General features: G+C 50.1%; 1 protein-coding gene and 1 long non-coding RNA gene across 4 annotated transcripts in view; one reads left to right on the top strand and one right to left on the bottom strand.

Annotated features, from left to right (window-relative positions):
• COL13A1 (collagen type XIII alpha 1 chain) overlaps positions 1-27,841 on the top strand; it is a 201,382-nt gene that overhangs the window by 103,886 nt on the left and 69,655 nt on the right. For both annotated transcript variants that reach the window (XM_029060873.2, XM_029060872.2), the window contains 3 exons: positions 2,187-2,213; positions 2,706-2,741; positions 25,668-25,712. In XM_029060873.2, coding sequence (XP_028916706.1) covers positions 2,187-2,213; positions 2,706-2,741; positions 25,668-25,712 — 108 coding nt within the window. The remainder of the gene's footprint in view (positions 1-2,186; positions 2,214-2,705; positions 2,742-25,667; positions 25,713-27,841) is intronic.
• LOC114810189 lies at positions 1,937-7,700 on the bottom strand. 2 transcript variants are annotated; one of them, XR_003757911.2, is made up of 3 exons: positions 7,469-7,700; positions 4,210-4,263; positions 1,937-2,870 (listed from the first exon to the last, which is right to left on the bottom strand). It is a non-coding gene; the product is annotated as an uncharacterized LOC114810189 (long non-coding RNA). The 2 variants fall into 2 exon arrangements; XR_003757912.2 differs by having other exon boundaries at positions 1,937-2,264.

Raw genomic sequence — 27,841 nt, 5'->3', positions numbered from 1 at the left:
ATGTTGGTATTTGTTAAGCGCTTACTATGGGCAGAGCACTGTTCTAAGCGCTGGGGTAGATACAGGGTAATCAGGTTGTCCCCCGTGAGGCTCACAGTTAATCCCCAGATGAGGTAACTGAGGCACAGAGAAGTGAAGTGAGTTGCCCACAGTCACACAGCTGACAAGTGGCAGAGCCGGGATTCGAACTCATGACCTCTGACTCCCAAGCCCGTACTCTTTCCACTGAGCCATGATCAGGGCCATATTTATACCATGCCTATTTCCCTAAGTGGGAAGAGGGAGAGTTGACTAAGTTTTCCAAGCCCTTGACCTTCTGGTTTCCCATATCTATGACCTTCCAACCCTCCTTCCAACCCCAGCTTGTTCAGTCACCTCCAGCTCCTTTTGTTCCTCTTCCCAATTCGACTGTATTGTACTTTCCCAAGTGTTTAGTACAGTGATTGATCCTAGCACTGTCTAAGATCAACAGTATTTATTGAGCACCTACAGATTGCCAAGCTCTGAACTAAGTGCTTGGAAGACCATCATAGATGCAGGAGATACGAAACCCACCCAGAACGAGTTTACAATCTAAGAGGGGAAAACGGAGGGGAGGAGGGGCCTGATGCCTAGTTATTTACGAATAGGATGAAAATGTGCTAAGATAGAAGAGGATGCAAAACGGTAAGTAAGAAAGTAAGCAGGAGTGCTAAGTTGGTACAAAATGCTGAGCTGATATTGGAGAAGAACAATTCATTGGGAATAGTTTTGTCGGGGCCTAGCTATCTCAGACTTCGAGATGAGGAAATAATAATTATAGTGGTATTTCATAAGTGCTTATTTTACTGTACTAAGCACCGGGACTTAGACATTGCAAACCAGACACAGACGTCAGCCCACCTTGGGGCTCGTAATCTAAGGGGGTGGTAGAACAGGTATTTCATCCCCCTTTCTGGAATGAGACAACTGAGGTGCAGAGAAGTGAAGTGACTCGCCTGAGGTCACACAGTAAGGAGAGCGGTGGAGCTGGGATTAGAACCCATGTCCTCTGACTCCCTGGCGTGTACTATTTCCACTAAGCCATATGTGGCTGGTAGAGTCTTCATCTTTCCAGGAAGAATCTCACCAGACTCAGAGAGGAGGGGACTTACCTCTCCAATGTGAGTGGACCCTTGGCTAGTTTATTCTTCTTGGAAAACCCTTCATTCGTTCATTCATTCAGTTGTATTTATGGAGCGCTTACTGTGTGCAGAGCACTGTACTAAGCGCTTGGGATGTAAAATTCGGCAACAGATAGAGACAATCCCTGCCCAACAATGGGCTCACGCTCTAAAAGGGGGAGGCGGACAGCAAAACGAAACAAGTAATCAGGCATCAGTACCATCAAAATAGATAAACAGAATCATAGATATATACACATCATTAATAAAGGACAAGAATAAATAATGTATACAAATACACACAAGTGCTGTGGGGAAGGGAAGGGGGAAGAGCAGAGGGAGGGAGGAGGGGGAACGGGAGGGGAGGAGGGGCAGATGGAAAGGGAGGGCTCGATCCGGGAAGGCCACCTGGAGGAGGCGAGCTCTCAGTAGGGCTTTAAAGAGGGGAAAAGAGTTAGTTTGGCAGATTTGAGAAGGGAGGCCATTCCAGGTCAGTGGTTGGACATGGGCCAGGGGTCGACGGTGGGACAGGCGAGAACGAGGCACAGTGAGGAGGTTAGCGGCGGAGGAACGCAGTGTACATGGTGGGATGTAGAAGGAGAGAAGGGAGGTGAGGTAGGAGGGGGCGAGGGGATGGAGAGCTTTGAGGCCAAGAGTGAGGAGCTTCATGCAAAGGTTGATTGGCAACCACTGGAGGGTTTTGAGGTTTTTCAGCCATGGACCTCTTGCTTCTGAAGATGTCCGAAGTTTTAGAGAAGGAACTGAGGCAAGCAGAGCAGGCAAGAGGGAGATGAGTGCTAGGAGGATTCCAGTTCCCTAATCTGAGGGTTCGGATCCAAAGTGAACATGCTTTGGCTCAAGCGAGACCCCCTTCAGAGGCACCTCTAGGGTTTCCGGAAACCTGTGGGAGACCCTGTAGCCGCAGGCAACCGGTTTTCTCTATCTTAACCCATTCCACCCCAATCAGCAACTCCCCGCCATAGCTGTCCAAAAGCACCGAGGTCATGAAACTCTACTAATCAACCCTTCTTGCTGTCATTTCAGGGCTTACCTGGGCCTCCAGGACCAAAGGTGAGATTCAACTCCAGGAATCCAGGTGTTCAGCTCGGGCTGGGTGCGGGACTGTGGAGAGGAAGGGAGGCCAGGGCCGAGCTCGTGGGATGAGAATGGGGCCGTTGGCTTCGAGTACGATTTTCAGTCCGGCTATCGCCCCCCTCCCCGCCGCCGTTACCAACCCTTTCCTCTCTCGGTCTGAGGCTGGGGACCAGGTTGACCTCCACCTGAAAATCTTATCATCTTCTCAGGCATGGTTCCGGGCTACAATCTACCTGGTAAAACTGCTTTGCTTTTGCGAGGCATTGTCCCGGGATCCAGGGGGGGCTACCCGTGAGGACTCCCCGGGCACACAGAAATCGAGCCCTCGGGTTCAGAGCAAATCACGCCGAAGGAAGCAAAAGCTGGGTGGTCCAGCATGGAGCCGCCCCTCAGCCTTTTGGGGGAAAGGGCGCGTGTTGCCGTTTCTCCTTGGAATATTGCTTGAGGTTCTTTTCTCTGCTGTTGCAGGGAGACCCTGGGATCCAGGGCGTCCACGGACGGAAGGTAAGAAGGAAGGGCACTGGGGCAACGGGATGAGGGATGCTTGATGTCAATGCTGAAGGGCGGGGTGACATGTACTGGAGCACAGCCGATGATACAGGGTGACCGTGGGGGACTCGAGAAATACGTGGCCTAGTGGAAAAAGCACAGACTTGGGAGTCAGAGGACGTGGTTCTAATCCCTGTTCTGCCACTTGTCCGCTGTGTGACCCTGGGCAAGTCACTTAACTTCTCTGTTCCTCACTTCCCTCATCTGCAAAATGGGGATTAAGCCTGTGAGCCCCATGTGGGACACGGACTGTGTCCGACCTGATTTGCTTGTATTCTCCACAGCGCTTAGTATAGTGTCTGGCACGTAGGAAGTGCTTAACAAGTACCACAATTATTGCTAATTATTATTATTCAATACAAAGGGAAGACTCTGCAGAATGGAACCGACCAATGGAACAGACCCCACTCCCCCAGCCCAGAATTCCCTCTCTGACAGTGGAAACAGGAGTATGATGATGATGATGATGATGATGATTGCTGTTGTCATCGTCATTTTTTTAAGGTACTTGTTAAGCACTTGCTACGTGCCAGGCACTGTACTAAGCACTGGGGTAGATATACAAAATAATCAGGTTGGGCACGGTCCCTGTCCCACATAGAGCTCACAGTCTTAATCCCCATTTTAAAGATGAAGCATAACTAAAGCCCAGAGAAGTTAAACGACTTGCCCAAGATCACACAGCAGACAAGGGGCAGAGCTGGGATTAGAACCCAGGTCCTTCCGACTCAGGCCCGTGCACTATCTACTAGACCATGCTGTTTCTTGTTGCTATTATCATTACTAGGACTTCTAACATTGACTGAGATCTGATCACGTGCGAAGCGTTAATTAGTACAAGAGTTCGCTAAGCCCCGGAGCGATTACATGAAAATCAATTACCATCCAGTCTCTGACCCACCATTGTCTAAATGGGTGGGGGCACAGACCCACAGTACGACAGGAATGTAACTGAAGCAAAAAGAAAAACTGATGAAAATTCAACATTTCCCAAATATCAAAAGTGGTAAAAGTCAGAAACTTTGGAGGGGGCGGTCTTGGGGCACTGCACCATCTTGGCAAAGCCACCCTTGGTGAGAAGCAGCCAACCCCCTACCCGATTCCTCAGTTCCTGTGGGTTTTAATAATAATAATTGTGGTATTTGTTAAGCACTTACTATGTGCCAGGCACTGTACTAAGTGCCGGAGTGGGTACAAGCAAACTGTGTTGGACGCCGTCCCCGTCCAACACGGGGCTACCAGTCTTAATCTCCATTTTACAGATGAGGTGACTGAGGTACAGAGAAGTAAAGTTAGTTGCCCAAGGTCACACAGCAGACGAGTGCCCGGCACATAGTAAGTGCTTAACAAATACCGCAATCATTATTACTAGTAGTAGTTTAGTAGTTATAATAGCAGTATAGTAGTACTGACTAGTACTGACCTCTCTTGAACCCGCTGATATTTTCCGTGGCCCGTCAGCACTCTTCCGGCCTAACTGGAGAGGGGATGGAAAAGGGAAAAGTCAAGAAGCGGAAACGGGGAGGGAGAAAGTTCGAAAGGGGGTAAAAAGAAAGAGAAGCGCATTCCTCGCGGGCTGGAAAAGGCCAGTCTGCCGTCACCACGTTGTTTTATGGCCTCTGGGTGGGTGACACGGCCAGACCTGAGAGCTCTTTAATTAGTTCTGCATAAACTGAGCAGTTTGTGTTACGTCAGGAAGGGAAAATTATAGGCCCTGTGGACCTCCATCCGTTCGTCCGGACGCACAAAATTTACAGCCTCCGGTTCAGCAAACTGTCGGTTTTCCCATTAGCGACCCAAGCCTGCTCCGTCCGACAGCAGTGAGGCTTCACAGCAGGCCGAGACGCTGGCAGTCCCTGATGTGGGAGCAGGTGGGCGTGCGATCCAGGTGAAAGCAGATGTGTCTCCCGCAGCCGGCAAAGGATCTGGCTGGTCTCCTCAGCCGATCCATCAGTGGTATTTATTGCACCGAGCTCCAAATCGAGGAACTCCTATTCTCTTCACCCCCCAAAAGACAGGTGTTCCTTTGAGGTTTGAATGGGATGTAGTCATGGATTAGCCGCGGTGGGGAACTGAAGCTGGCCAGACCAGTCATGCCCATACCCATCCGAAAAAGCCCACCTTTTGGTTACTGAGTTCGTTTCAAACCCAGATTAGAAATTTTTACCGGAACTAGGCCCAGATTGATAGTAATCATGTCATTAGATTGATGTGCAAGGTCCCAGGTGGACTCTATTTTTCTACAAATTAACTCTGTCTTGATTGTGAGCTAATCGATCTATCTAACCGTCGTATTTTCAAGCACTTACTGTGTGCAGAGCACTGTACTAAGCCCTCGGGAGAGTACAGTAAAATTAGTAGGTATGATCTTTGCTCTCTTGGATTTTGCAATCTAGTGGAAGGAGACAGACGCTAAAATAGATTAGAGATAGGAGGAAATAGTAGAGTATATAAATTCATAAAAGCTATGGGAGTGGGATGGGAAGTGAGTATCCCAGTGCTTAGATGGCACAGAAGGCCTGAAGTGATGTTTTATGGGGGTTATAGGATGGGGGAGATGAGAAATTAATCAAGGAAGGGCTTCTGGAAGACATGTGCTTTTTTTGTTTAATGGTATTTGTTAAGCGTTTATTACGTGCCAGGTGCTGTACTAAGTGCTGGGGTAGACACAAGCTAATCAGGTTGAACACAGTCCATGTCCACATGGGGCTCCCAGTCTTAATCCCGATTTTACAGATGAGGTAACGAGGGCACAGGGAAGTGACTTGCCCAAGGTCACACAGCAGACAAGTAGCAGAGCAGGGATTAGAACCCAGGTCTTCTGACTCCCGGCCTCATGCTCTATCCACTGGGCCATGCGACTTCTTCTTCAGAAAGGCTTTGAAGATGGGGAAAATGGTGGTCGGCTGAAGGCGCTGGGGAGGGCGTTCCGGGCAAAAGGGAGGATGTAAGGGAGAGATTGGCAGCCAGAGAGATGAGAAGTAGGCGCGGAAAATTGGCGGGGGAAGAATAGAGCCTGCCTGCTGAAGGGTTGGTAAGAGAAGAGAGTGGATAAGTAAGAGGAAAATGGCCGATTGGATGCCTTGAAGCCAATAACCAGGAATTTCTGCTTGACGTAGAGGGGAACGGGCCACGATTGGAGGTTTCTGAGGAGCGGGGAGATGAGTGCAGAATGATGTTTGATGAAAATCGATCTGGGCAGCAGGCTGAGGTACGAGGCCAGCGAGGAAGCTAATCGATCGTTGGGTGATATCTACTGAGCGCTTAACTACATGCAGAGCACTGTACTAAGCACTTGGGAGAGTACAACAGAATTAGCAGACACAAGGCTGATGCAGCTGTGGAGCCAGAAGATGACAAGTGGCCAGCTTGGTGGCTTTTTGGATGGAGAGGAAGGGGTGGATTCTGGAAATGTTTAGTAGGAAGAAGGGGGAGGATTTATCGACAGACTGAATGTGGGGATCGTAGAAGAGGCGGGAGTCAAAGATAATGCCAAGGTTACGGGCTCGGGAAACTGGAAGGATGGTGGTGGGGTCAACTATTTATTTATTTATATTAATGTCTGCCTCCCCCTGTAGACTGTTAGCTCACTGTGGGCAGGGGATGTGCCTGTTATATTATTATATTGTACTCTCCCAAGTGCTTAGTACAGTGCTCTGCGCACAGTAAGGACTCAATAAATACAATTGACTGATTGTGATGGGAAAGTTAGGTGGGGGAGCCTCAAGTGAAACAGGGACTGTGTCCAACCTGATTGCATCATGTATACTCCAGCGCTTAGTACAGTGCTTTGAAAGCATAGAAAGTGTTTAACAAATGCCATCGTCGTCATAATCAGCATTATTAGAGAAGCAGCATGGCTCGGTGGAAAGAGCATGGGCTTGGGAGGCAGAGGTCATGGGTTCGAATCCCGGCTCTGCCACTTGGCAGCTGTGTGACTGTGGGCAAGTCACTTCACTTCTCTGGGTCTCAGTTCCCCCATCTGTCAAATGGGGATTAAGACTGTGAGCCTCACGTGGGACAACCTGATAACCCCGTATCTCCCCCAGCGCTTAGACCAATGCTCTGCACGTAGTAAGCGCTTAACAAATACCAACAAGAATATATATGATATCATTATTATTATCATCGGTCAGGGAGGGAAGAATGGGTGCAGATGTTTTTATTAGGTGAGAAGGGATGGAGTCAGAGGTGCGAGTGAAGGTGAAAGCAGGTGAGTGATCTTTGCTGAATTGTACATTCCAAGTGCTTAGTACAGTGCTCTGCACATAGTAAGCGCTCAATAAATATGACTGAATGGATTGATCTGAGCGACGACTCAGAAGGATAAGAGTGTGGATGTGACGGTGAGAGAGAGCCGGGGTGGGGAAGGGGAGATCTGGGACCAGATGGGGTTGATTTTTATCAGAAAAGTGGTTTGCAGAGTCATCAGCGGGGAAGAGGAGGGGGGATGATGGCACTGGGGATTTCTGGAGGAAGTTTAAGGTCTAGAATGGGTAGTGAAGGCAGTGGACATGGGAGTCAATAAGGGAGAATTGCTGCTGAGCAGAGCAGAGGACAGGATCGTGCGAGGTGAGGATGAATAAAATAGCCAAAGTCGGGCCGGTGCCCACCTTTGAACCAATAGCCTTAGGCGACCCAAGCATAGCAGAAGGGGAAGCCTACTGAGGTGACGTACTCACCGAGGTCAGGAAAACTTTATCCGTCGTTTCCTTCCAAGATCCAGCTCCTTTACCAAATTCAGCATTTCTGTTTTTATGTTTCCTCTCTTAAGGCCTCTCTCCTCCAGGCACGAGGTTAGGCATGAGCAAAGAGAGGTGGGTTAGTATTTATTTTCCCTTCCAGGACAGAGAGAGTCGGATTCGATGAGGATGAAAGGGAGGGAACAGGCAGAATGTGGTTTGACGTCCTCGGTGTTCTAAATGCCATAGTAGAAGAGAACAATGGACGTGAATTCTGTGGTTTGTTGATGGATTATCCACATGTGGTTGGATTGCCCCCAGACAGGCTCCCTCTGCCCCAGCCTTTAGGCGCTCAAACAGAAAAAGCCACCTTCCTTCGTTGGGTGGAATTTGACTCTTACCAAAAGCATTTCTCTGTCTGTGAAGTTGGCTAATGAGTTGTTACATCTCTGCGTTTGATGGGAACCGGGTTGGGGGTTTTCCTCACAAAGGCTGGTTAGCGGACACGACAGATCCCCTTCAATTCTGGGAGATCAAAGGTGGGGTTTGGCACGCTTCGGTCTTCTAGCCCCCGATTCCGGGCCCAGCCAATCCCATCTTGCCAGCCACTAGAACTCTCCGTCCATGTGTTATCTATTTGATTAATATGTACAATGCCGAACTTTTTCAAACATGTTACGGGACGTATGGTGTGTTTAATACATTACGGCCCTGGCCGGCTTTCATGAGGCTCAAAGGGTATTGTCAGATTGTAAATTTTAAATACAGTACGTATCTTGAAACCGGGGTAGTTTGTAAGCTTTGATCGCTAACTGTTGACACAGGTACGATATTTAAGCCCGAGAGTGTGTGCTGTGTGTTTTAATGAAATGTAGCACCAAGGGCTTTGGGACTGGACCATCTGAAGGTAATTCAAAGATGGATTTTATGGGTGACACTGAGATCTGAGAGCTGCCTAACACAGCTAGCCAATTCTCTCCTGTGGTCACTGCCCTTCTCTTAGGGTAATTGTGAAGTACTTACTACATGCCGGACACTGTACTAAGCGGTGGGGTAAATAATAGATAATCAGGTTGGACCCAGTCTCTGTCCCACATAGAGCTCCCAGTCTTAATCCCCATTTTATAGATGAGGTAACTGCAGCACAGAGAAGTTAAATGACTGGCCCAAGATGATGCAGGAGACAAGTGGCAGAACTGGGATTAGAACCCAAATCCTTTGATGCCCAGACCCGTGATCTTTCCACCAGGACACGCTGCTTCTTAGGCTTCGCTGCCCTCAGTGTTCCGTAGAACCTAACTATAATAGAAGAGGTGCACTTCAGTTCAAAGATGAGCTGCCAGTAGGAGATGAAACAGCACCATGGCAACCCCCCTAACCTTTAGTGACCCAGGTAGCATTAAAAAGCTTACAAGTGGTCCCTGGAATGTAGAGGGAGTTGAGCAGCCCCGCAGCCACTATTAGGGATGTGGTCTGGTAGGTGGAATCCTGTATCATGCACCTTTCTGATGATGAATCACCAGAAACCAAACAACTGAAGGTTAAGCATCGGCAAGCACGCTTCATCAGACGGTCGGTCGATCAACTGTATTTACTGAGCGCTTACTGTGTACACGTGCTATGCACTTGGGAGAGTACAGTATAACAATATAACAGATACTTTCCCCATCCACAGTGAGCTTACGTGGGAAGTCTAAACTCCGTCTCTGACAAAAATCAGCCTACAAAAATGCATCGGGCTGAAGTTGGGCAGTGGATTTGGGTTAGGATTAGAGTTGAGGGACGATGGTCCCTTCCAGGTCTGGGATCCCCGATATTTCAATGATTGACCCTACTGATGTTTCCCCTTTCAATGAGAGCAACTCAGTGATATGTCGTGATAAGCAGCTGGACGTGACGTGATTGGGAGAGGAGTATAAACTTCTGGATTGCTGGAGAGCTTTACTCCATCACTTTCTTGGCCCTCAATTCACCGATGAGCGAAATGGGGGACCTGCCTCATGGTGGGTTGGATAGCAGCAAAGAAGCAGCGTGGTGTAGCGGATAGAGGGAGGGCCCGGGAGCCAGAAGGACCTGAGTTCTAATCCCAGCTCCGTCCCTTGTCTGCTATGTGACTGTGAAAGTCACTTAACTTCCCTGGGCCGCAATTTTCTCATCTGTAAAGCGGAGATCGAGACTGTGAGCCTCACATGGGACCAGGGACTGTGTCCAACCCAATTTGCGTGTATCCACCACAGCACTTAGTACAGTGCCTGGCACACAGTTGTCAAATAATGTAATTCTTACTGTTGTTATTATTAGTGATTCTTGAATAATAAAGGCACAAATTCTCAACCTCAGTAGTGATAGAAGGAGGGTTCCCTCTAAGGCCTGATGAGCAGGAGGAGTAATCGGCATGGCCTAGTGGAAAGGGTACAGGCCTGAGAGCCAGAGGACCTGAGTTCTAATTCCAGCTCCACCACTTGCCTGCTTTGTGACCTTAGGCAAGTCACTTAACGTCTCTGTGCCTCAGTTTTCTCAACTGTAAAATAAGGATTTAATACCTGTTCTCCCTCCCACTTAGACTGTGAGCCTCATGTAGGACGGGGCCCTGTCCAACCTGATTATCATGTACCTACCCCAGTGATGATGATGATGATGATGTTGGTATTTGTTAAGCGCTTACTCTTGAATTAAATATTAAATACTATTGAATGAATACTATGTGCAGAGCACTGTTCTAAGCGCTGGGGAAGATACAGGGTAATCAGGTTGTCCCACGTGAGGCTCACAGTTAATCCCCATTTTATAGATGAGGTAACTGAGGCACAAAGAAGTTAAGTGACCTGCCCACAGTCACACAGCTGGCAGAGCCGGGATTCGAACCCATGATCTCTGACTCCCTAGCCCGGGCTCTTTCCACTGAGCCACGTGCAGTGCTTGACACATAGTAGGTGCTTAATAAATACCATCATTATTATAATCATTATTGTTATCATCTGACCCCTCACCGGAGAGCTCTTTCACTTAATAATAATTGCAATATTTATTAAGTGCTTATCATATGTCGAACACTGTGCTAAGGTAGATGCAGTCAGAACTGACACAGTCTGTCTCTGGGACTCGTAGTCTAAGGGGGAGGGAGAAGAGCAATTTAATCCCCAACTTATAGATGGGGAAACGGAGACACAGAGAAGTAAATTGACTTGCCCAAGGTCATTTAGGCCTCCCAAACTTCCTTTAGGCCTTTCCCCTCCTGCTCTTTGTTGTTAATGATGAAGGATCAGAGGTGAATGGGAGGGGGAGGAATGGTCTTCCCCACAAAAGAACATGGTGATTGACACCCCCCTGCCCCCTCCCCTCCCCTCCCAACCCTCCCTACTCCCCTCCCACCACCGGCTCAACGAAAAAGATTCTCTGTTGCAAAACTCTTCTGGTGTGACCTGCGGACACCACTAAGGTGGGTGTTTTCTCTCTGATCACTTGACTCCTGACAATCAGTCAATCAAGCAATGGTATTTATTGAGTGCTTACTCTGTGCTAAGCGCTTAGGAGAATACAATAGAACAGTTCTGCCCACAAGGAGCTTACAGTCTAGTAAGGGGGATGGACATTAAAATAAACTCTGAAAATGTATATAAATGCTGTGGGGCTGAGGGTGGGGTGAACATCAAGCGTTTAAGTGCAGATTCAAGTGCAAAGGTGACATAGAAGGAGGAGGGGAAACGAAGACTTAGTCGAGGAAGGCCTCTTGGAGGAGATGGGATTTTACTAAGGCTTTTTAGGTGGGGAGAGTGATGGTCTGTCATAAATGAAGGGGGAGGGAATTCCAGGTCAGAGGGAGGATGTGGGCAAGGGATGGGCAGTGAGATAGATGAGATGGAGGTACAGGATTCGGAAGGTGTTAGGGGAGCAAAGTGTGAGGGCTGGGTTATAATAAGAAATCAGTGAGTTTAGCCAGGAGGGTGTGAGCCGATTGAATGTTTTAAAGCCGACGGTAAGGAGTTTTTGTTTGATGCAGAGGTAAATGGGTAACCACTGGAGGTTCTTGTGGAGTGGAAAGACTTCATTGCTTGCCAAGTAAGAGTCAGGGTGGGGAGAGACCAGAGGCCGGGTGATCAGCGAGGAGGCTGACACGCTAGTCGAGGTGCGATGGGATAAGTGCTTGAAACTGTACGGGAGTGGTTTGGATGGAGAGGGTGGGTATTAGCGATGCTGTGAAGGTAGAACAGAGAAAATTTGCTGATCGGGTGATTGAATGAGAAAGATCAATTCATGGTATTTATTGAGACCTCACTTTGACTTTTGGGCATTTGATATTCACCCCACCCTCAACACCAAGCACTAATGTCTCTAAATTATATATTATTATAAATTATTTATATTCATGACTGTCTCTCCCTCTAGACTGCAAGCTTGTCGTGGGCAGGCAACGTGACTACCAACTTGACTGTATTGTACTTTACCAAATGCTAATACAGTGTTTCAGACACAGCAACGCTTAATAAATACCATTGATTTCGATATTACAGTCGCTCTAGACTGTAAGCTCATTGTGGGCAGGGAATTTGGCTGTTATATTGCTACATTGTACTTTCCCAAGCGCTTTGTACACGGTAAGCTTCAAATAAATACGACTGATGGATGGATGGATTGATTAATATTTACTGTGTGGAGAGCACTGTTCTAAGTGCTTGGGAGAGAACAACCCGACAGAGTTGAAGTACAGCAGCAGAGTATACGCGTTCCCTGCCCACGAGGAGCTTACATTTTAGAGAGAGATGAGTCAAGGATAATGCCGAAGTCACAGGCTTATGAGACGGGGGGTTGCAGGGGTGGAGATAACCCTGGCAAGAGGAAGGTGGGAAGGAGATGCTTTGATGCTGAGATGAAGCTTGGAAATCAGTGACTGTGATTTCATTCTTTCATTCAGTCATATTTATTGAGTGCTTACTGTGTACATAGCACTATGCTAAGGACCTGGGAGAGTACAGTAGAATAATAGACATATTCCCTGCCCATAATGAGCTTACGGTCTGGGGGGACGGGGAGGGGTCGGTGACTTGATGGTTTATCATTTGGCCTTTAAGAGAATGGAGAGTATTCGTTCATTCATTCAATAGTATTTATTGAGCGCTTACTATGTGCAGAGCACTGTACTAAGCACTTGGAATGTACGTATCGGCAACAGATAGAGACAATCCTTGCCCTATGATGGGTTTACAGACTAATCGGGGGAGACAGGCAGACGAACAATGGCAATGAATAGAATTGAGGGGAAGAACATCTCATAAAAACAATGGCAAATAAATAGAATCAGGGTGATGTACAAAATAAATAGGGTGTCTCAGCTCTAAGAATCAGTCTGAATAGGGTCGACCGTAAGCCCGTCTATGGGCAGGGATTGTCTCTATCTGTTGCCAGATTGTACGTTCCAAGTGCTTAGTACAGTGCTCTGCACATAGTAAGCGCTCAATAAATACTATTGAATGAATGGATAGGGCCATTAGGGAACTCGAAGTAGATCTGCATCTGGAAACTGGGGATTCAATACCCGTTCTCCCTCTTGCTTAGACCATGAGCCCCACGTGGGAGAGGGACCGTGTCCGACTTGATTAGCTTATATCTACCCCAGTGCTTAGAATGGTGCTTGACACATAATAAACTGCTTGATATGCAATAAATCTCTCTAGACTATAAGCTTGTTGTAGACCGGGAACGTGTCTATTAACTCTGTCATTCATTCATTCATTCATTCAATAGTATTTATTGAGCGCTTACTATGTGCAGAGCACTGTACTAAGCGCTTGGGATGAACAAGTCGGCAACAGATAGAGACAGTCCCTGCCGTTTGACGGGCTTACAGTCTAATCGGGGGAGACGGACAGACGAGAACAATGGCACTAAACAGCGTCAAGGGGAAGAACATCTCGTAAAAACAATGGCGACTAAATAGAATCGAGGCGATGTACAATTCATTAACAAAATAAATAGGGTAACGAAAATATATACAGTCGAGCGGACGAGTACGGTGCTGTGGGGATGGGAAGGGAGAGGTGGAGGAGCAGAGGGAAAAGGGGAAAATGAGGCTTTAGCTGCGGAGAGGTAAAGGGGGGATGGCAGAGGGAGTAGAGGGGGAAGAGGAGCTCAGTCTGGGAAGGCCTCTTGGAGGAGGTGATTTTTAAGTAAGGTTTTGAAGAGGGAAAGAGAATCAGTTTGGCGGAGGTGAGGAGGGAGGGCGTTCCGGGACCGCGGGAGGACGTGACCCGGGGGTCGACGGCGGGATAGGCGAGACCGAGGGACGGCGAGGAGGTGGGCGGCGGAGGAGCGGAGCGTGCGGGGTGGGCGGTAGAAGGAGAGAAGGGAGGAGAGGTAGGAAGGGGCAAGGTGATGGAGAGCCTTGAAGCCTAGAGTGAGGACTTTTTGTTTGGAGCGGAGGTCGATGGGCAACCACTGGAGTTGTTTAAGAAGGGGAGTGACATGCCCAGATCGTTTCTGCGGGAAGATGAGCCGGGCAGCGGAGTGAAGAATAGACCGGAGCGGGGCGAGAGAGGAGGAAGGGAGGTCAGAGAGAAGGCTGACACAGTAGTCTAGCCGGGATATAACGAGAGCCCGCAATAGTAAGGTAGCCGTTTGGGTGGAGAGGAAAGGGCGGATCTTGGCGATATTGTAGAGGTGAAACCGGCAGGTCTCGGTAACGGATAGGATGTGTGGGGTGAACGAGAGGGACGAGTCAAGGATGACACCGAGATTGCGGGCCTGCGGGACGGGAAGGACGGTCGTGCCATCCACGGTGACGGAGAAGTCTGGGAGCGGACCGGGCTCGGGAGGGAAGATGAGGAGCTCAGTCTTGCTCATGTTGAGTTTTAGGTGGCGGGCCGACATCCAGGTGGAGACGTCCCGGAGGCGGGAGGAGATGCGAGCCTGAAGGGAGGGGGAGAGGACAGGGGCGGAGATGTAGATCTGCGTGTCATCTGCGTAGAGATGGTAGTCATAAGCCGTGAGAGCGGATGAGTTCACCGAGGGAGTGAGTGTAAATGGAGAACAGAAGAGGGCCGAGAACTGACCCTTGAGGAACTCCAACAGTTAAAGGATGGGAGGGGGAGGAGGCTCCGGCGTAGGAGACCGAGAATGATCGGCCAGAGAGGTAAGAGGAGAACCGGGAGAGGACAGAGTCCGTGAAGCCAAGGTGAGATAAGGTATGGAGGAGGAGGGGATGGTCGACAGTGTCAAAGGCGGCAGAGAGGTCAAGGAGGATCAGAATGGAGTAGGAGCCATTGGATTTGGCAAGAAGGAGGTCACGGGTGACCTTAGAGAGAGCGGTCTCGGTAGAGTGGAGGGGACGGAAGCCAGATCGGAGGGGGTCTAGGAGAGAATGGGAGTTAAGGAATTCTAGGCATCGATCGTAGACGACTCGTTCTAAGATTTTGGAAAGGAAGGGTAGTAGGGAGATAGGACGATAACTGGAGGGGGAAGTGGGGTCAAGAGCGGGTTTTTTTAGGATGGGGGAGACGTGGGCGTGTTTGAAGGCAGAGGGGAAGGAGCCCTTGGAGATCGAGTGGTTAAAAATAGAAGTTAAGGAAGGGAGGAGGGCAGGGGCGACGGTTTTAAGAAGGTGAGAGGGAACGGGGTCCGAGGCGCAGGTGGAGGGGGTGGCACTTGCGAGGAGGGAGGAGATCTCCTCTGAGGATACTGCAGGGAAGGATGGGAAAGTAGGGGAGGGGGTCGTTGGGGGGGAGGGGAGAGGCGGAGGGGTGACTTTGGGGAGCTCAGACCCGATCGTGTTGATTTTCGTGAGGAAATAGGTGGCCAGATCATTAGGGGTGAGAGATGGGGGAGGGGGAGGAACAGGGGGCCTAAGGAGAGAGTTAAAGGTCCGGAACAATCGGCGGGGGTGACGGGCATGGGTGTCGATGAGGGAGGAGAAGAAGCTTTGCCTGGCGGAGGAGAGGGCAGAGTTAAGGCAGGAAAGGATAAATTTGAAGTGTGTGAGGTCGGCTCGGTGCTTGGACTTTCGCCAGCGGCGCTCAGCAGCTCGAGCATAGGAGCGTAGGAGGCGGACGGAGGAGGTGATCCGGGGCTGTGGGTTAGCGGAGCGAGAGCGGCGGAGGGAAAGGGGGGCGAGAGAGTCGAGATGAGTAGAGAGGGTGGAGTTGAGAGCGGAGACCTGATCGTCGAGAGTGGGAAGAGAGGACAGGGCGGCGAGGTGAGGAGAGATGCTATTGGAAAGACGGATGGGATCGAGAGAGCGGAGGTCTCTGTGGGGCAGTAGCGAAGATTTGCAGGGGGAGGGAGTGTGAGAGATGAGGCAGGTGAGAAGGTTATGGTCAGAGAGAGGGATTTCAGAGTTGGTGAGGGAGGAGATAGTGCAGCGGTAGGAGATGACGAGATCGAGGGCGTGACCGAGTCGGTGAGTGGGCGCGGTATGGTGGAGGAGGAGGTCGGCAGAGTCGAGGAGGGATAGCGGGCGGGCGGCAGAGGAGTCGTCGGGTACATCCGTATGGATGTTCAAGTCTCCGAGGATCAGAGTGGGCAGAGAGAAGGAGAGGAGGAAGGTGAGAAAGGGGTCAAGGTGGTTGAAGAAGTCGGAGGTGGGACCGGGAGGGCGGTAGATGACGGCGACAAGTAACTGGAGTGGGTGGTAGAGGCGAATGATATGGGCTTCGAAGTGTCATGTTGTATTCTCCCAGGCATTTAGTACAGTGCTCTGCACACGATAAACACTCAATTAATACCATCAGTGATGATAATGAATGCTTAATGAATACCACAATAATAACAATAATGATTCCAATCCATCCGACCTTAGCTTTAGTTCTACTGCTCTCGGCACCTGCCCAGGCGGAACTCAAGAATGGATCGATCAAATTTTGATTCATCTTCTATATTGAAAGCCAAAATTACCAGATCCCAATTCCTTCCCCCAGCTGATGTCTTTGGTGAGGACTCCCAGGCTGGGAACTCCTCAGTGTCATATTAAATCAAACAGAGATAATATTAATAGTATTTATTAAACACTTACTAAATACCAAACCACTGTACTAAGCGCTTGAGTAGATGCAAGTTAATTTGGTCAGACACAGTCTTTGTCCCACACGGGGCTCACGGTCTGGAGAACAGGCACTGAAACTCTATTTTGCAGATGAGTCAGTAAGTCAGTCATATTTGAGTGCTTACTGTGTGCAGAGCATCGTACTAAGCACTTGGGAGAGTAGAATATAACAATAAACAGACCCAACCCCCGCCCACAGCAACCTTACAGTCTAGAGGGGGAAATTTCCAGTCTAGATGAGGAAACTGAGGCCCAGAGAAGTCGAGAGAGTTGTCCAAGGTCACACAGCAGGCAAGTGGATTAGAACCCACGTCCTCTGACCCCCAGGCCTTCCTGCTAAGCCATGCTGCCTTGATTTAAAAACCTGAGAGCTGAGTAAAACTCCTCCTCGGCCCCATTAAGCCCTTGGACCAGGAACAGAGCGGAGAGATGGAATGTAGGCGCTTCTAAAGGAAAAACAGTGTGAACCAACTGAAAAACAGCCCGGCCGCTCCTCACTTGGGCTCCGCGTCAAAACAATCTGCTCTTGTCGTTCTCGCTATAAAACCGAGGCCTCTTAGAGGGCTCTTCTCCACCTCCTTCTCTCCCTCCCACAGTCCCCGACCCCGGCCCTTCCTCTTCCACCGGAGAAGGGTGAGTCAGTGTGATCCCGTCCGAATTGCTGCTCCAGGCTAAGTACCTCAACTAGGGGCTTTCCGTTGGGCTCCGACTGATCTTTCCGCCCACTCCGGGCCTCAGCTCAGCGGGACAGCAGGGTTTAGACATCTGAGTCCTCACTGGGGCACGTCTCTGATTTTTTAATGGGAAGCAGCGTGGCCTAGTGGAAAGAGCACAGGACTGGAAGGCAGGAGACCCAGGTTCTGATCCTGATTCTGCCGTTTGCCTGCCGTGGGACCTTGGGCACTTCTCCCTAGACTGTAAGCTCGTTGTGGGCAGGGAACGTGTCTACCAATTCTGTTATATTCGAGAAGCAGCGTGGCCTGGTGGATAGAGCACGGGCCTGGGAGTCAGAAGGTCGTGGGTTCTAATCCTGCCTCTGCCACATGTCTTCTGCGTCACCTTGGGCGAGTCACTCCACTTCTCCACTCCTCATCCGCGAAATGGGGATTAAGCCTGTGAGCCCCGTGAGGGACAGGGACTGTGTCCGACCTGATCAGCTTGTGTCTACCCCAGAGCTTAGTCCAGCGTCCAGCACCTAGCAGGCGCTTAATAAATACCACAATTATTATTAATTATTGTTGAGGCCCCTCCTCTGATTCATTCCCATCTGGACCTGTGAGACGTGACATTTGGGAAAGGACCCGTAGCCGTGGGCCCCTGGCAGTTCTGTCGCGGGACATGGACCAAGGACAGTCGTGTCACTCCCCGTAGATGGCTCCAGGGGATGCCCCTGGGGATTCCTCCAAGTAATAATAATAATAACGCTGTTTATTAAGCAGCGTGGCTCAGTGGAAACATCCTGGGCTTCGGAGTCAGAGATCATGGGTTCGAATCCCGGCTCCGCCCCTGGTCAGCTGTGTGACCGTGGGCAAGTCACTTCACTTCTCTGGGCCTCAGATACCTCATCTGTAAAATGGGGATCAACTGTGAGCCTCACGTGGGCCAACCTGATGACCCTGTATCTCCCCCAGCGCTTAGAACAGTGCTCTGCACATAGTAAGCGCTTAACAAATACCAACATTATTATTAAGAGCTTAATAGTTGCCAAACCCTGGACTATGAGCTGGGGCAAAATCAAGAGAATCAAATCAGTTACAGTTGCCCGTACCACCTAGGGCTCACAGTCAAAGAGAGAGACAGACTAGATGTCTGATCCCCATTTTACATGTGAGGAAACAGACTTTCGGTTACATGTTTATAATATCGCCAAGATCCGCCCTCTCCTCTCCACCCAAACGGCTACCTCACTGCTACGGGCTCTCGTAATATCCCGGCTAGACTACCGTGTCACCCTTCTCTCCGACCTCCCTTCCTCCTCTCTCGCCCCGCTCCGGTCTATTCTTCACTCCGCTTCCCGGCTCATCTTCCCGCAGAAACGACCCGGGCCCGTCACTCCCCTTCTTAAACACCTCCAGTGGTTGCCCGTCGACCTCCGCTCCAAACAGAAACTCCTCACTCTAGGCTTCGAGGCTCTCCGTCACCTCGCCCCTCCCTACCTCTCCTCCCTTCTCTCTTTCTACCGCCGCCCCCGCACGCTCCGCTCCTCCGCCGCCCACCTCCTCGCCGTCCCTCGGTCTCGCCCGTCCCGCCGTCGACCCCAGGACCGCGTCCTCCCGCGGTCCCGGAACGCCCTCCCTCCTCACCTCCGCCAAACTCACTCTCTTCCCCTCTTCGAAGCCCTACTTAAAGCTCACCTCCTCCGAGAGGCCTTCCCAGACTGAGCTCCCCTTCTCCCTCTACTCCCTCTACCGCCCCCCCTTCACCTCTCCGCAGCTAAACCCTCTTCTCCCCCCTTTCCCTCTGCTCCTCCCCCTCTCCCATCCCACCCCCTCGGCACGGTACTCATCCGCTCGACTGTATATATCTTCGTCACCCTATTTATTTTGTTTAATGAGATGTACATCCCCCTGATTCTATTTATTTGCCATTGTTTTTATGAGACGTTCTTCCCCTCGACTCTATTCATCGCCGTCGTTCTCGTCTGCCCGTCTCCCCCGATTAGACCGTGAGCCCGTCAGAGGGCAGGGACTGTCTCTTATCTGTTGCCGATTTGTCCATTCCAAGCGCTTAGTACAGTGCTGTGCACATAGTAAGCACTCAGTAAATACTATAAATAAATACTATCGAATGAATGGCACATCAAAGGTAGCACAGCAGATCTGTGACAGAGCTGGGATTGGAAACCAAGTCTCCCGACTCCCAGTCTCGTGCTCCTTCCATTTGGCCACGCTGCCTTTCTTCTCTGCAGTGATTGGCTATTCTGGCCGTAAAAGAAGGGAAAGGAAGGAGGAGTCTTTCCTCGTTAGCTTTGGGGGGACACAGGTATCTCTGCAAGGGGAGAATGTGGCTCAATGTTGATTCGTTCATTCAATAGTACTTATTGAGCGCTTACTCTGTGCAGAGCACTGTACTAAGCATTGGAATGTCCAATTCGGCAACAGATAGAGACACCGACGGGCTCACGGTCTAATCGGGGGAAACGGACAAGAACGAGACAACAAAATCATGATAAATAAGATCGAGGGGATGTACCCCTCATTAACAAAATGAATAGGGTAATAAAAATATATACAAATGAGCACAGGGCGGAGGGGAAGGGAGAGGGGGAGGAGCAGAGCGAGAGGGGGGGAAAGGGGGCTTAGCTGAGGGGAGGTGAAGGGGGAGAAGAGAGGCAGCAGAGGGAAAAGGGGAAGCTCAGTGTGGGATGGCCTCCTGGAGGAGGTGAGCTCTCAGTAGGGCTTTGAAGAGGGGAAGAGAGTCAGTTTGGCGGAGGTGAGGAGGGAGGCCGTTCCGGGACCGCGGGAGGACGTGGGCCAGGGGTCGACGGCGGGACAGACCTGACCGGGGGGGTGGTGAGGAGGTGAGCGGCGGAGGAGCGGAGCGTGCGGGGCGGGCAGTAGGAAGAGAGAAGGGAGGAGAGGTAGGAGGGGGCGAGGGGGTGGAGAGCAATGTTCCTTAAAACCCAGACAAACCCAAACTTGGCCGCAAGCCAGTGTGATGATTCATTCTTCCTTCTCCGAGGAAGGTGATGGGTGAGAGGTGGGAGATGTGAGAAGCAGTGTTACCCAGTGGAAAGAGCACAGACCTGGGAGTCAGAGGGCCTGGGTTATAACTCCAGCTCTGCTACTTACTTGCTGTGTGACCTTGGGCAAATCACTTAACTTCTCTGAGCCTCAGTTTCCTTATCTGCAAAATGGAGATTCATTATCTGTTCTCCCTCCTACTTAGGCTGGGGGAAATGATAATCTTATATGTACCGCAGGGCTTAAAACAATCACTGGTACATAGTAAGCACTTAAATGCCAGAGTGGCCAGTATTATTTTTATCATTATCATTAGAAATCATCTCTTTGTGGGAGGAGAGACAGAAGGCTCCAGAAACACTCCCATTTCCCGGGGCTTCCAAGAAGCAAAGTTTAGGGAGCAAAGTGTACCCCAATGTTTGATGATCTAAAGGAAAGAGGGAATGGGGTTGATTGGTTGATTGACTGACTGGGGTAACAGACAAAATCAAAATATGCCAGAAATTCAAAAGCCTCATTATCGATCAGTGTTATTTATTCAGCTCTTACTGTGTGCAGAGCACTGTACTAAGTGTTTGGGAGAGGACAACGCAGCAATGCAACATCTGAGAAATACCATGACCTAGTGGATAGAACTTGGGCCCGGGAGTCAGAAGGACTTGGATTCTAACCCCGGCTCCGCCCCGTGTCTGCTGTGTGATCTTGGGCAATTCACGTCCCTTCTCTGTGCCTCAACTGTAAAATGGGGATTGATCGTGACGCCCGTATGTGGGACGTGGACTATGTCCAATCTGATTAGCTGGTGTCTGCCCCAGCTCTTAGTACAGTGCCTGGCGTAGAGCAAGTACTTGAACAAATATCATTAAAAAAACCACTACAGAATTGGTAGACGTGTTTCCTGTCAATGAGGACTATATATACAGTCTCTAATCCACTCATTTTCTCCCAAAAAACCTTGCCCAGAGCTCCTGACTGACGTGACTTTTAGGGCTCTTCCCATGTCCTTCCTTCGAGTCCAGAAAGTAAGCAAAAATAGGGAGGGAGAAGAGGAGTCAAGGGCCTGAATAATCTCCTGAATTGCCCTGGTGAGGTTCATTCATTCAGTAGTATTTATTGAGCGCTTACTATGGGCAGAGCACTGTCCTAAGCGCTTGGAATGTACAAATCGGTAACAGATAGAGACAGTCCCTAGTTGTATTTAGGAAGGGAGATCATTTTCTAGAAGGGTGACGGAAGAGGGTTAAAGTGAGGGAGCTCATACCTTCTGAGGAACGTTTTAAATATCAGTGACAACAGTCATTCTCGTTTTAGAAAACTGGTCAGGGCTGGGGCTGTCTGATCTAGTGGCTGGAGAAAGACTGGAGAGACTTGGGATAGGAAAGGGAGAAGATCTGAGGTATAAAGCAGTAAGTTTTAGTGACTAGATCACAGACCTGGGAGTCAGAGGACCTGAGTTCTAATCCCAGCTCTGCCGTTTGCCTGCTGTGTGACCCTGGGCGAGTCATTGACTTCTCTGTGCCTCATTCTCATTTCCTCATCTGTAAAATGGGGATTAAATACATGTTCCCCTTCTAGTTATACTGTGAGCCTCATGTTACATTAGACCTGTGTCAGAGTTATTAATAATAACAATAATAATAGTAATAATAATGGTGTTTGTTAAGGGTTTACTATGTGCCAAGCACTGTTCTCACCACTGGGGCAGATTCAAGGTAATCAGGGTGTCCCACGTGGGGTTCACAGTCTTAATCCCCATTTTACAGATGAGGTCACTGAGGCCCAGAGAAGTGAAGTGAGTCGCCCAAGGCCACGCAGCAGACAGGTGGCGGAGCTGGGATTAGAACCCACTTCCTCTGCCTCCCAAACCCGTGCTCTTGCCACCAAGCTTCTCTCGCATCTCCCCCAGGAGCTCGGTACAGAGCTCGGCACACAGTAACCACTTAAACTCTCTGTGGTGAGGGAACGGGTTGTACCCTATTCTCCTAAGCGCCTAGTACAGTGCTGAGCACAGAGTATGCGCTCAGTAAACGGAAGCAGCGTGGCTCAGTTGGAAAGAGCCAGGGCTTCGGAGTCAGAAGTCATGAGTTCGACTCCGGGCTCTGCCACTTAGCTGTGTGACCGTGGGCAAGTCACTTCACTTCTCTGTGCCTCAGTTACCTCATCTGCAAAAGGGGGATTAAGACTGTGAGCCTCACGGGGGACGGCCCGATTCCCCTGCGTCTCCCCCAGCGCTTAGAACAGTGCTCTGCACGTAGTAAGCGCTTAACAAATGCCAACATTATTATTATTATTGAATGGGGCTGAAGTGATGGTTGAAGTGCGGAGGCTCAGACTGAAGTCCTGTGCTGCCCTCTGCAGACGTGTGACTACTTGGTCCTGCGGCCAAACCATAAACGGGGCATCTACTCTATGCCAGTCGCCCCACTTGAGCGGAAACCTCCGTCCCCAAGAAGTCGGGGGGCTCAGTGCCTCTCTGACTCCCCAGAGTTTTCCCCGAAAGTCCACTGGGCCCACTGCCTGTTGGCAAGTTGACTCTGCCTTTGGAAAGTTGCAGCCTTTTCAAGAGAAAAGGGCCGGTTCCGAACCTTGCGTTCCAGGCCTGAGCTGTCAGGGGACTCCAGGAAGATGCTGAGCTTCAGCGTCTGAGAAAACTTTCCCATCATCAGAAGGGAGAATAATAATAATAATAATGTTGGTATCCGTTAAGCGCTTACCACGTGCAGAGCACTGATCTAAGCGCTGGGGTAGACGCAGGGGAATCGGGCTGTCCCCCACGTGGGGCTCACGGTCTTCATCCCCACTTTACAGGTGAGGGAACTGAGGCACAGAGAAGTGAAGTGACTTGCCCACAGTCACACGGCTGTCAAGTGGCAGAGTTGGGATTCGAACTCATGACCCCTGACTCCAAAGCCCGTGCTCTTTCCACTGAGCCACGGAGAGGCAGTCACGGGACAGTCTGGGTCCTGAGAGATGGAAGCAGCACGGCCTAGTAGAGAGCGTACAGGCCTGGGAGTCCCCACACCGCCACCCGTCCACTGTGTGACCTCAGGCGGGTCACTTAACCTCTCTGGGCCTCAGTTACCTCATCCGTCAAATTTGAATTGAGGCTGGGAGCCCCACGTGGGACAGGGACTGTGTCCGACGCAATTATAGTCACATGATACTGGCATTTGTTAAGTGCCTACGTGCCAGGCATCTTACTAAGCGCCGGGGTGGATACTAGCAAATAAGGCTGGACACAGTTCCTGTCCCACGTGGGGCTCACAGTCTCCATCTCCATTTTACAGATGAGGGAACTGAGGCCCAGAGAAGTGAAGTGACTTGTCCAAGGTCACAGAGCAGACGAGTGGCAGAGCCAGGGTTAGAACCCGTGACCTTCTGATTCCCAGGCCCATGCTCTAATAAGAGTTATCATTACTATAAATATAATATATGGTATTGTATTGTATATATAATTATCATATATCACTACTGGGAAAAGCCCAGGCCCGGGAGTCATGCCAGCTGTGTGATTTGGTGCACGTCACCACTTCTGTGCCTCAGTTTCCTCATCTGTAAAATAGAGATTCAGTATTTGTTCTTCCTCCCGCTTTGACCGTGAGCCCAGTGAGGGACAGCGACTGTGTCCACCCTGAGTATCTTTCATCTACCCCAGAGCTTAGTTCAGTGCTTGGCACACAGTAAGCACCGAACCGTTACTATTATTATTATTGCTTTGGCGTAAGGATTTGTTTATGAATGCGGCTTGGGAAACCTTCACTGACCTGTCTCCCAGACCCGACTGCAGAGAGGCCATAGTTTGAGAGCCAAGGTTCCTCATTTCGTTAGGGCCATTCATCTAAACAGTCAATCAATCTATCAATCGATCAGTGGAACTTATTGAGTGCTTACTGTGTGGAGAGCACTGCACTAAGCACTTGGGAGAGTACAAAACAACAGAGCCCCCTGCGACGGTCCCTTCCCACAAAATATTTAGAATCCAGAGCCTGGAATGCCCTCTATCTTCATCTCCCACAGACGATGACTCTCCCCATCCTTCAAAGCCTTATCGAAGGCACATCTCCTCCTCCAAGAGGCCTTCCCTGACTAAGCCCTCATTTCCTCTCCTCCCACCCTTTTCCGCATTTCTCTGACTTGCTCCTTTTATTAATCCCCCCCCTTTCAGTCCCACAGCACTTATTTATATGTCAGTAATTTATTTCTATTAATGTCTGTCTCGCCCTTTAGTCCGTAAGCTCATTACGGGCAGGGAATGCGGCTATTTATTGTTAAATTGTATTCTCCAAAGCACTTAATACAGTGCTCTGCATACAGTCAGTGCTCGATAAATATGATTGATTGATTGATCAGCAGAGGGGGAGAAACTGTGGGTGCAAAATGAGGACTCTGGCAACAGATTCCTTAGAACAGTGCTCTGCACCTAGTAAGCGCTTAACAAATACCAACATTATTATTAAGGATGGATTCCAGGCAAGCAGCGTGTCCTAGTGGCTACGGCACGGGCCTGAGGACCTGCGTTCTAGTCCTTGCTCCACCATTGTCTTCTGTGTGACCTTGGGCAAATCACCTCACTTTTCTGTGCCTCGGTTACCTCATCTGTAAAATGGGGATTAAGATTGGGAGCCCCGTGTGGGACAGGGACTGTGCCCGGCCTGATATTATCTTATATCTACCCCAGCACTTAGAAAACTGCCTGGCACATACTAAGCACTTAAATATTATAGAAAAAAAAGCAGCCTCCGTGGAGGTGCTCTCTTTGCCGCTCTTGTGGATGGTTGCCCTCTCCAGGTGGATTTCCTGTGCGAGGTTCTGAATCCAAATCTGGGGTCCTGGAGAGCGCACAGGCCTCCGCCAACTCACCTTGTTGGGGTGGACAGGGGTTCTGGAAAAGCTGAGGGTCCCGCAAATTTGAGTTTCCCAGCTGGTGAGTTAGTTACCTGGTGAGCTCCCAGTGGAGCGGGGGTCAGGTCACAGGAATTTGGAAACACTGCCATTTGGGAGACAACTGTCAGAGAGCGGTCTTCAGTCGATCTCTAGTGTGGACGGAGCACCACCGACTAGTCGTACCTAAGGCCTAGTGGATAGAGCACACTGGCCTGGGAGTCAGATGGACCTGAGTTCTAATCCTGGCTCCAACCCTTGTCTTCTGCGTGACCTTGGGTAAGTCTAATCACTTCTGTGCCTCAGTTACCTCAACTGGAATATGGGAATTAAGACTGTAAGCCCCGTGTTGGACGGAGACTGTGTCCAACCTGATTTACTTGCATCCACCCCAGTGCTTAGGACAGTGCCTGCCGCCTAGTAACTGCTTAACAGATACCACTATTATCATTGTAATTATAATTATTATTATTACAGGGTCCCTCATGGAGCTGATGATCTAAAAGGAATTTCCCAACCAGCCATCGATGAGATGCCCCTGGGCAATGGAAGGATTGCTCAGTTGCTCAGTTCTTACTTTTTTTGCTTTCATTTCTTGCTCCAGGGGGAGAGGGGCATGCCAGGGATCCCGGGAAAGCATGGAGCCAAGGTACTCCACCATGATTGGACTGAGTCGTGTGTCTCTGCCTTCCTTCCCTCCCTGCCCAAAACCGGAGGTTCACGCTAAACCTCCTCTGGGCTGCTCTCTCTGAGCCAGCCTAGGCTGCTTTCTGGTACAAAGAGCATCCTCTTTCTCCCCGTTCTCTATCCTTCTCCCTCCTCTCTCAAATTGACATGGCTCAGGGTCTGGGGACGGGGGCTGTCCAGTGAGCAGCGGGACTCCTGCCTTGGAGGGGAATTTCTCATCGCTGAGGCACAGGTTCTTCAGTGGAAAGAGCACGGGCTCTGGAGTCAGAGGTCATGGGTTTGAATCCCGGCTCGGCCGCTTGTCAGCTGTGTGATTTTGGGCAAGTCACTTCACTTCTCGGTGCCTCAGTTCCCTCATCTGTAAAATGGGGATTAAGACTGTGAGGCCCACGTGGGACGACCCGATTCCCCTGTGTTTACCCCGGCGCTTAGAACAGTGCTCGGCACCTAGGGAGCGCTTAAAAAATACCAACATTATCATTATTATTATTATTATTATTAAGTGTGGGGATTTCCCTCCAGGGAGGCTCTGGATGAGCGGGGGGAGGGAGAAAGAAGACTGCGAGCCCCATGTGGGACTAGGACTTTGTCCAAACAATCTTACCCTAGCACTTAGTACAGTGGCTGGCACATAGTAAGCGCTTAGCAAATACCTAAAAAGAAAGCTTCTTTAAACTATCTCCTCCTTCTTACCGAGTCCCACCGGGCCTCTGCCCTCTGGGCTTCGGAGCCACTCTTTTTGCATGTTCCCTCATTATTTGTTCATTTTTAACCTTCCTCTCGGATTTTTTACTTCAGAGATTTCAGCGTCCTTCTCGCTCTCCTACGTTCCTACACTAGATCCTTCCGGTGCTGTATTGGCTATTAACTACTTTGCCTTCCCCCCCACCCCCACTGTTGGGGTCTGACCAGCATGGTGTAGTGGATAGAGGATGAGCCTGGGAGTCAGAAGGGCCTGGGCTCTAATCCCAGCTCTGCCACTTGTCTGCTCTGTGACCTTGGGTGGGTCATTTCACTTCTCTGTGCCTCAGTTATCTCGTCTGTAAAGTGGCCTTTGAGACTGTGAGCCCCATGTGGGACAGGGACTGGGTCCAACCCGAAGTGCTTGTCTCCTCCCCAGCGCTTAGTACAGTGCCTGGTACATCGTAAGTGCTAAACAAATACCCCATTATTATTATTTTTATTATAACTTGACCTCCCTCACCCTGTCTTCTGCTACTCCCAGCTCCCCAGATCTCCCAGGTAGCCAACCGCCTTGCCCTCCCTCCCCTCTGCCCGCCTTCCCTTTGCCCCCGACCCTCCCCCCAACTCCTCCCTGCTGCCCCATTGGCTTGGCTAGCCCGTCCCCCTCTCACCCCGGGATCCGGGGACCGGGCCAGGACCCAGCACGGGGCTCAGTATCTCTCGTTGAGATTTCAGAAGCCCTGGGCCTTCCACAAGAAACTAAATAGCACCCGCAGGAGCGCCCGCCAAGCAGGCCAATAACTACCCTTGACGCGGCTGTCCGGGGATTAGGTTCCACAGCTTGGCTGGGCTGAAGGGATGGTCATCGGGTGGGGGAGGTGATTTCTTTCTCCTGTGGACCTAGAGTGCTTTTATTGGGTCAATGGCCCCTACTTTCAAGGAGTTACTATGGGCAGGGAGCATCATTTCTCTTATTAGCCGGGACCACCCTGACCTTCCAGAGCATCAGAGTGGGGAAGTGATCGTAGTAGTAATATTCATTAATGCAATTCAATTGTCTTTATTGAGCACTTACTGTGCGCAAAGCACTATACTAGGTGCTTGGGAGAGTTCAAGAAAACAATAAACAGACACATTCCCTGCACAAAATAAGCATTTTGTCCTGGCTGTCTGTGGAAGCACTCTACAGGGCAGTGGGAAAGAGACTGTTCTCTTCTCTAGACTGTAAGCCCGTTGTGGACAGGGAATGTGTCTGTTCATTGTTATATTGTACTCTCCTAAGCGCTTGGTACGGTGCCCTGCACACAGAGCTCAATAATTACGATTGACTGACTGCATGGATGAGAATTAGACGAAGTCCCTTACTCTCACAGTCTAAGAATACAGGGGGAAAAGGGACTGAGGCAG

This window comes from Ornithorhynchus anatinus, chromosome 3 (genome assembly GCF_004115215.2).
Source record: "Ornithorhynchus anatinus isolate Pmale09 chromosome 3, mOrnAna1.pri.v4, whole genome shotgun sequence".
NCBI lineage: Eukaryota > Metazoa > Chordata > Mammalia > Monotremata > Ornithorhynchidae > Ornithorhynchus > Ornithorhynchus anatinus.
This window is presented reverse-complemented; position numbering and strand designations above follow the sequence as displayed.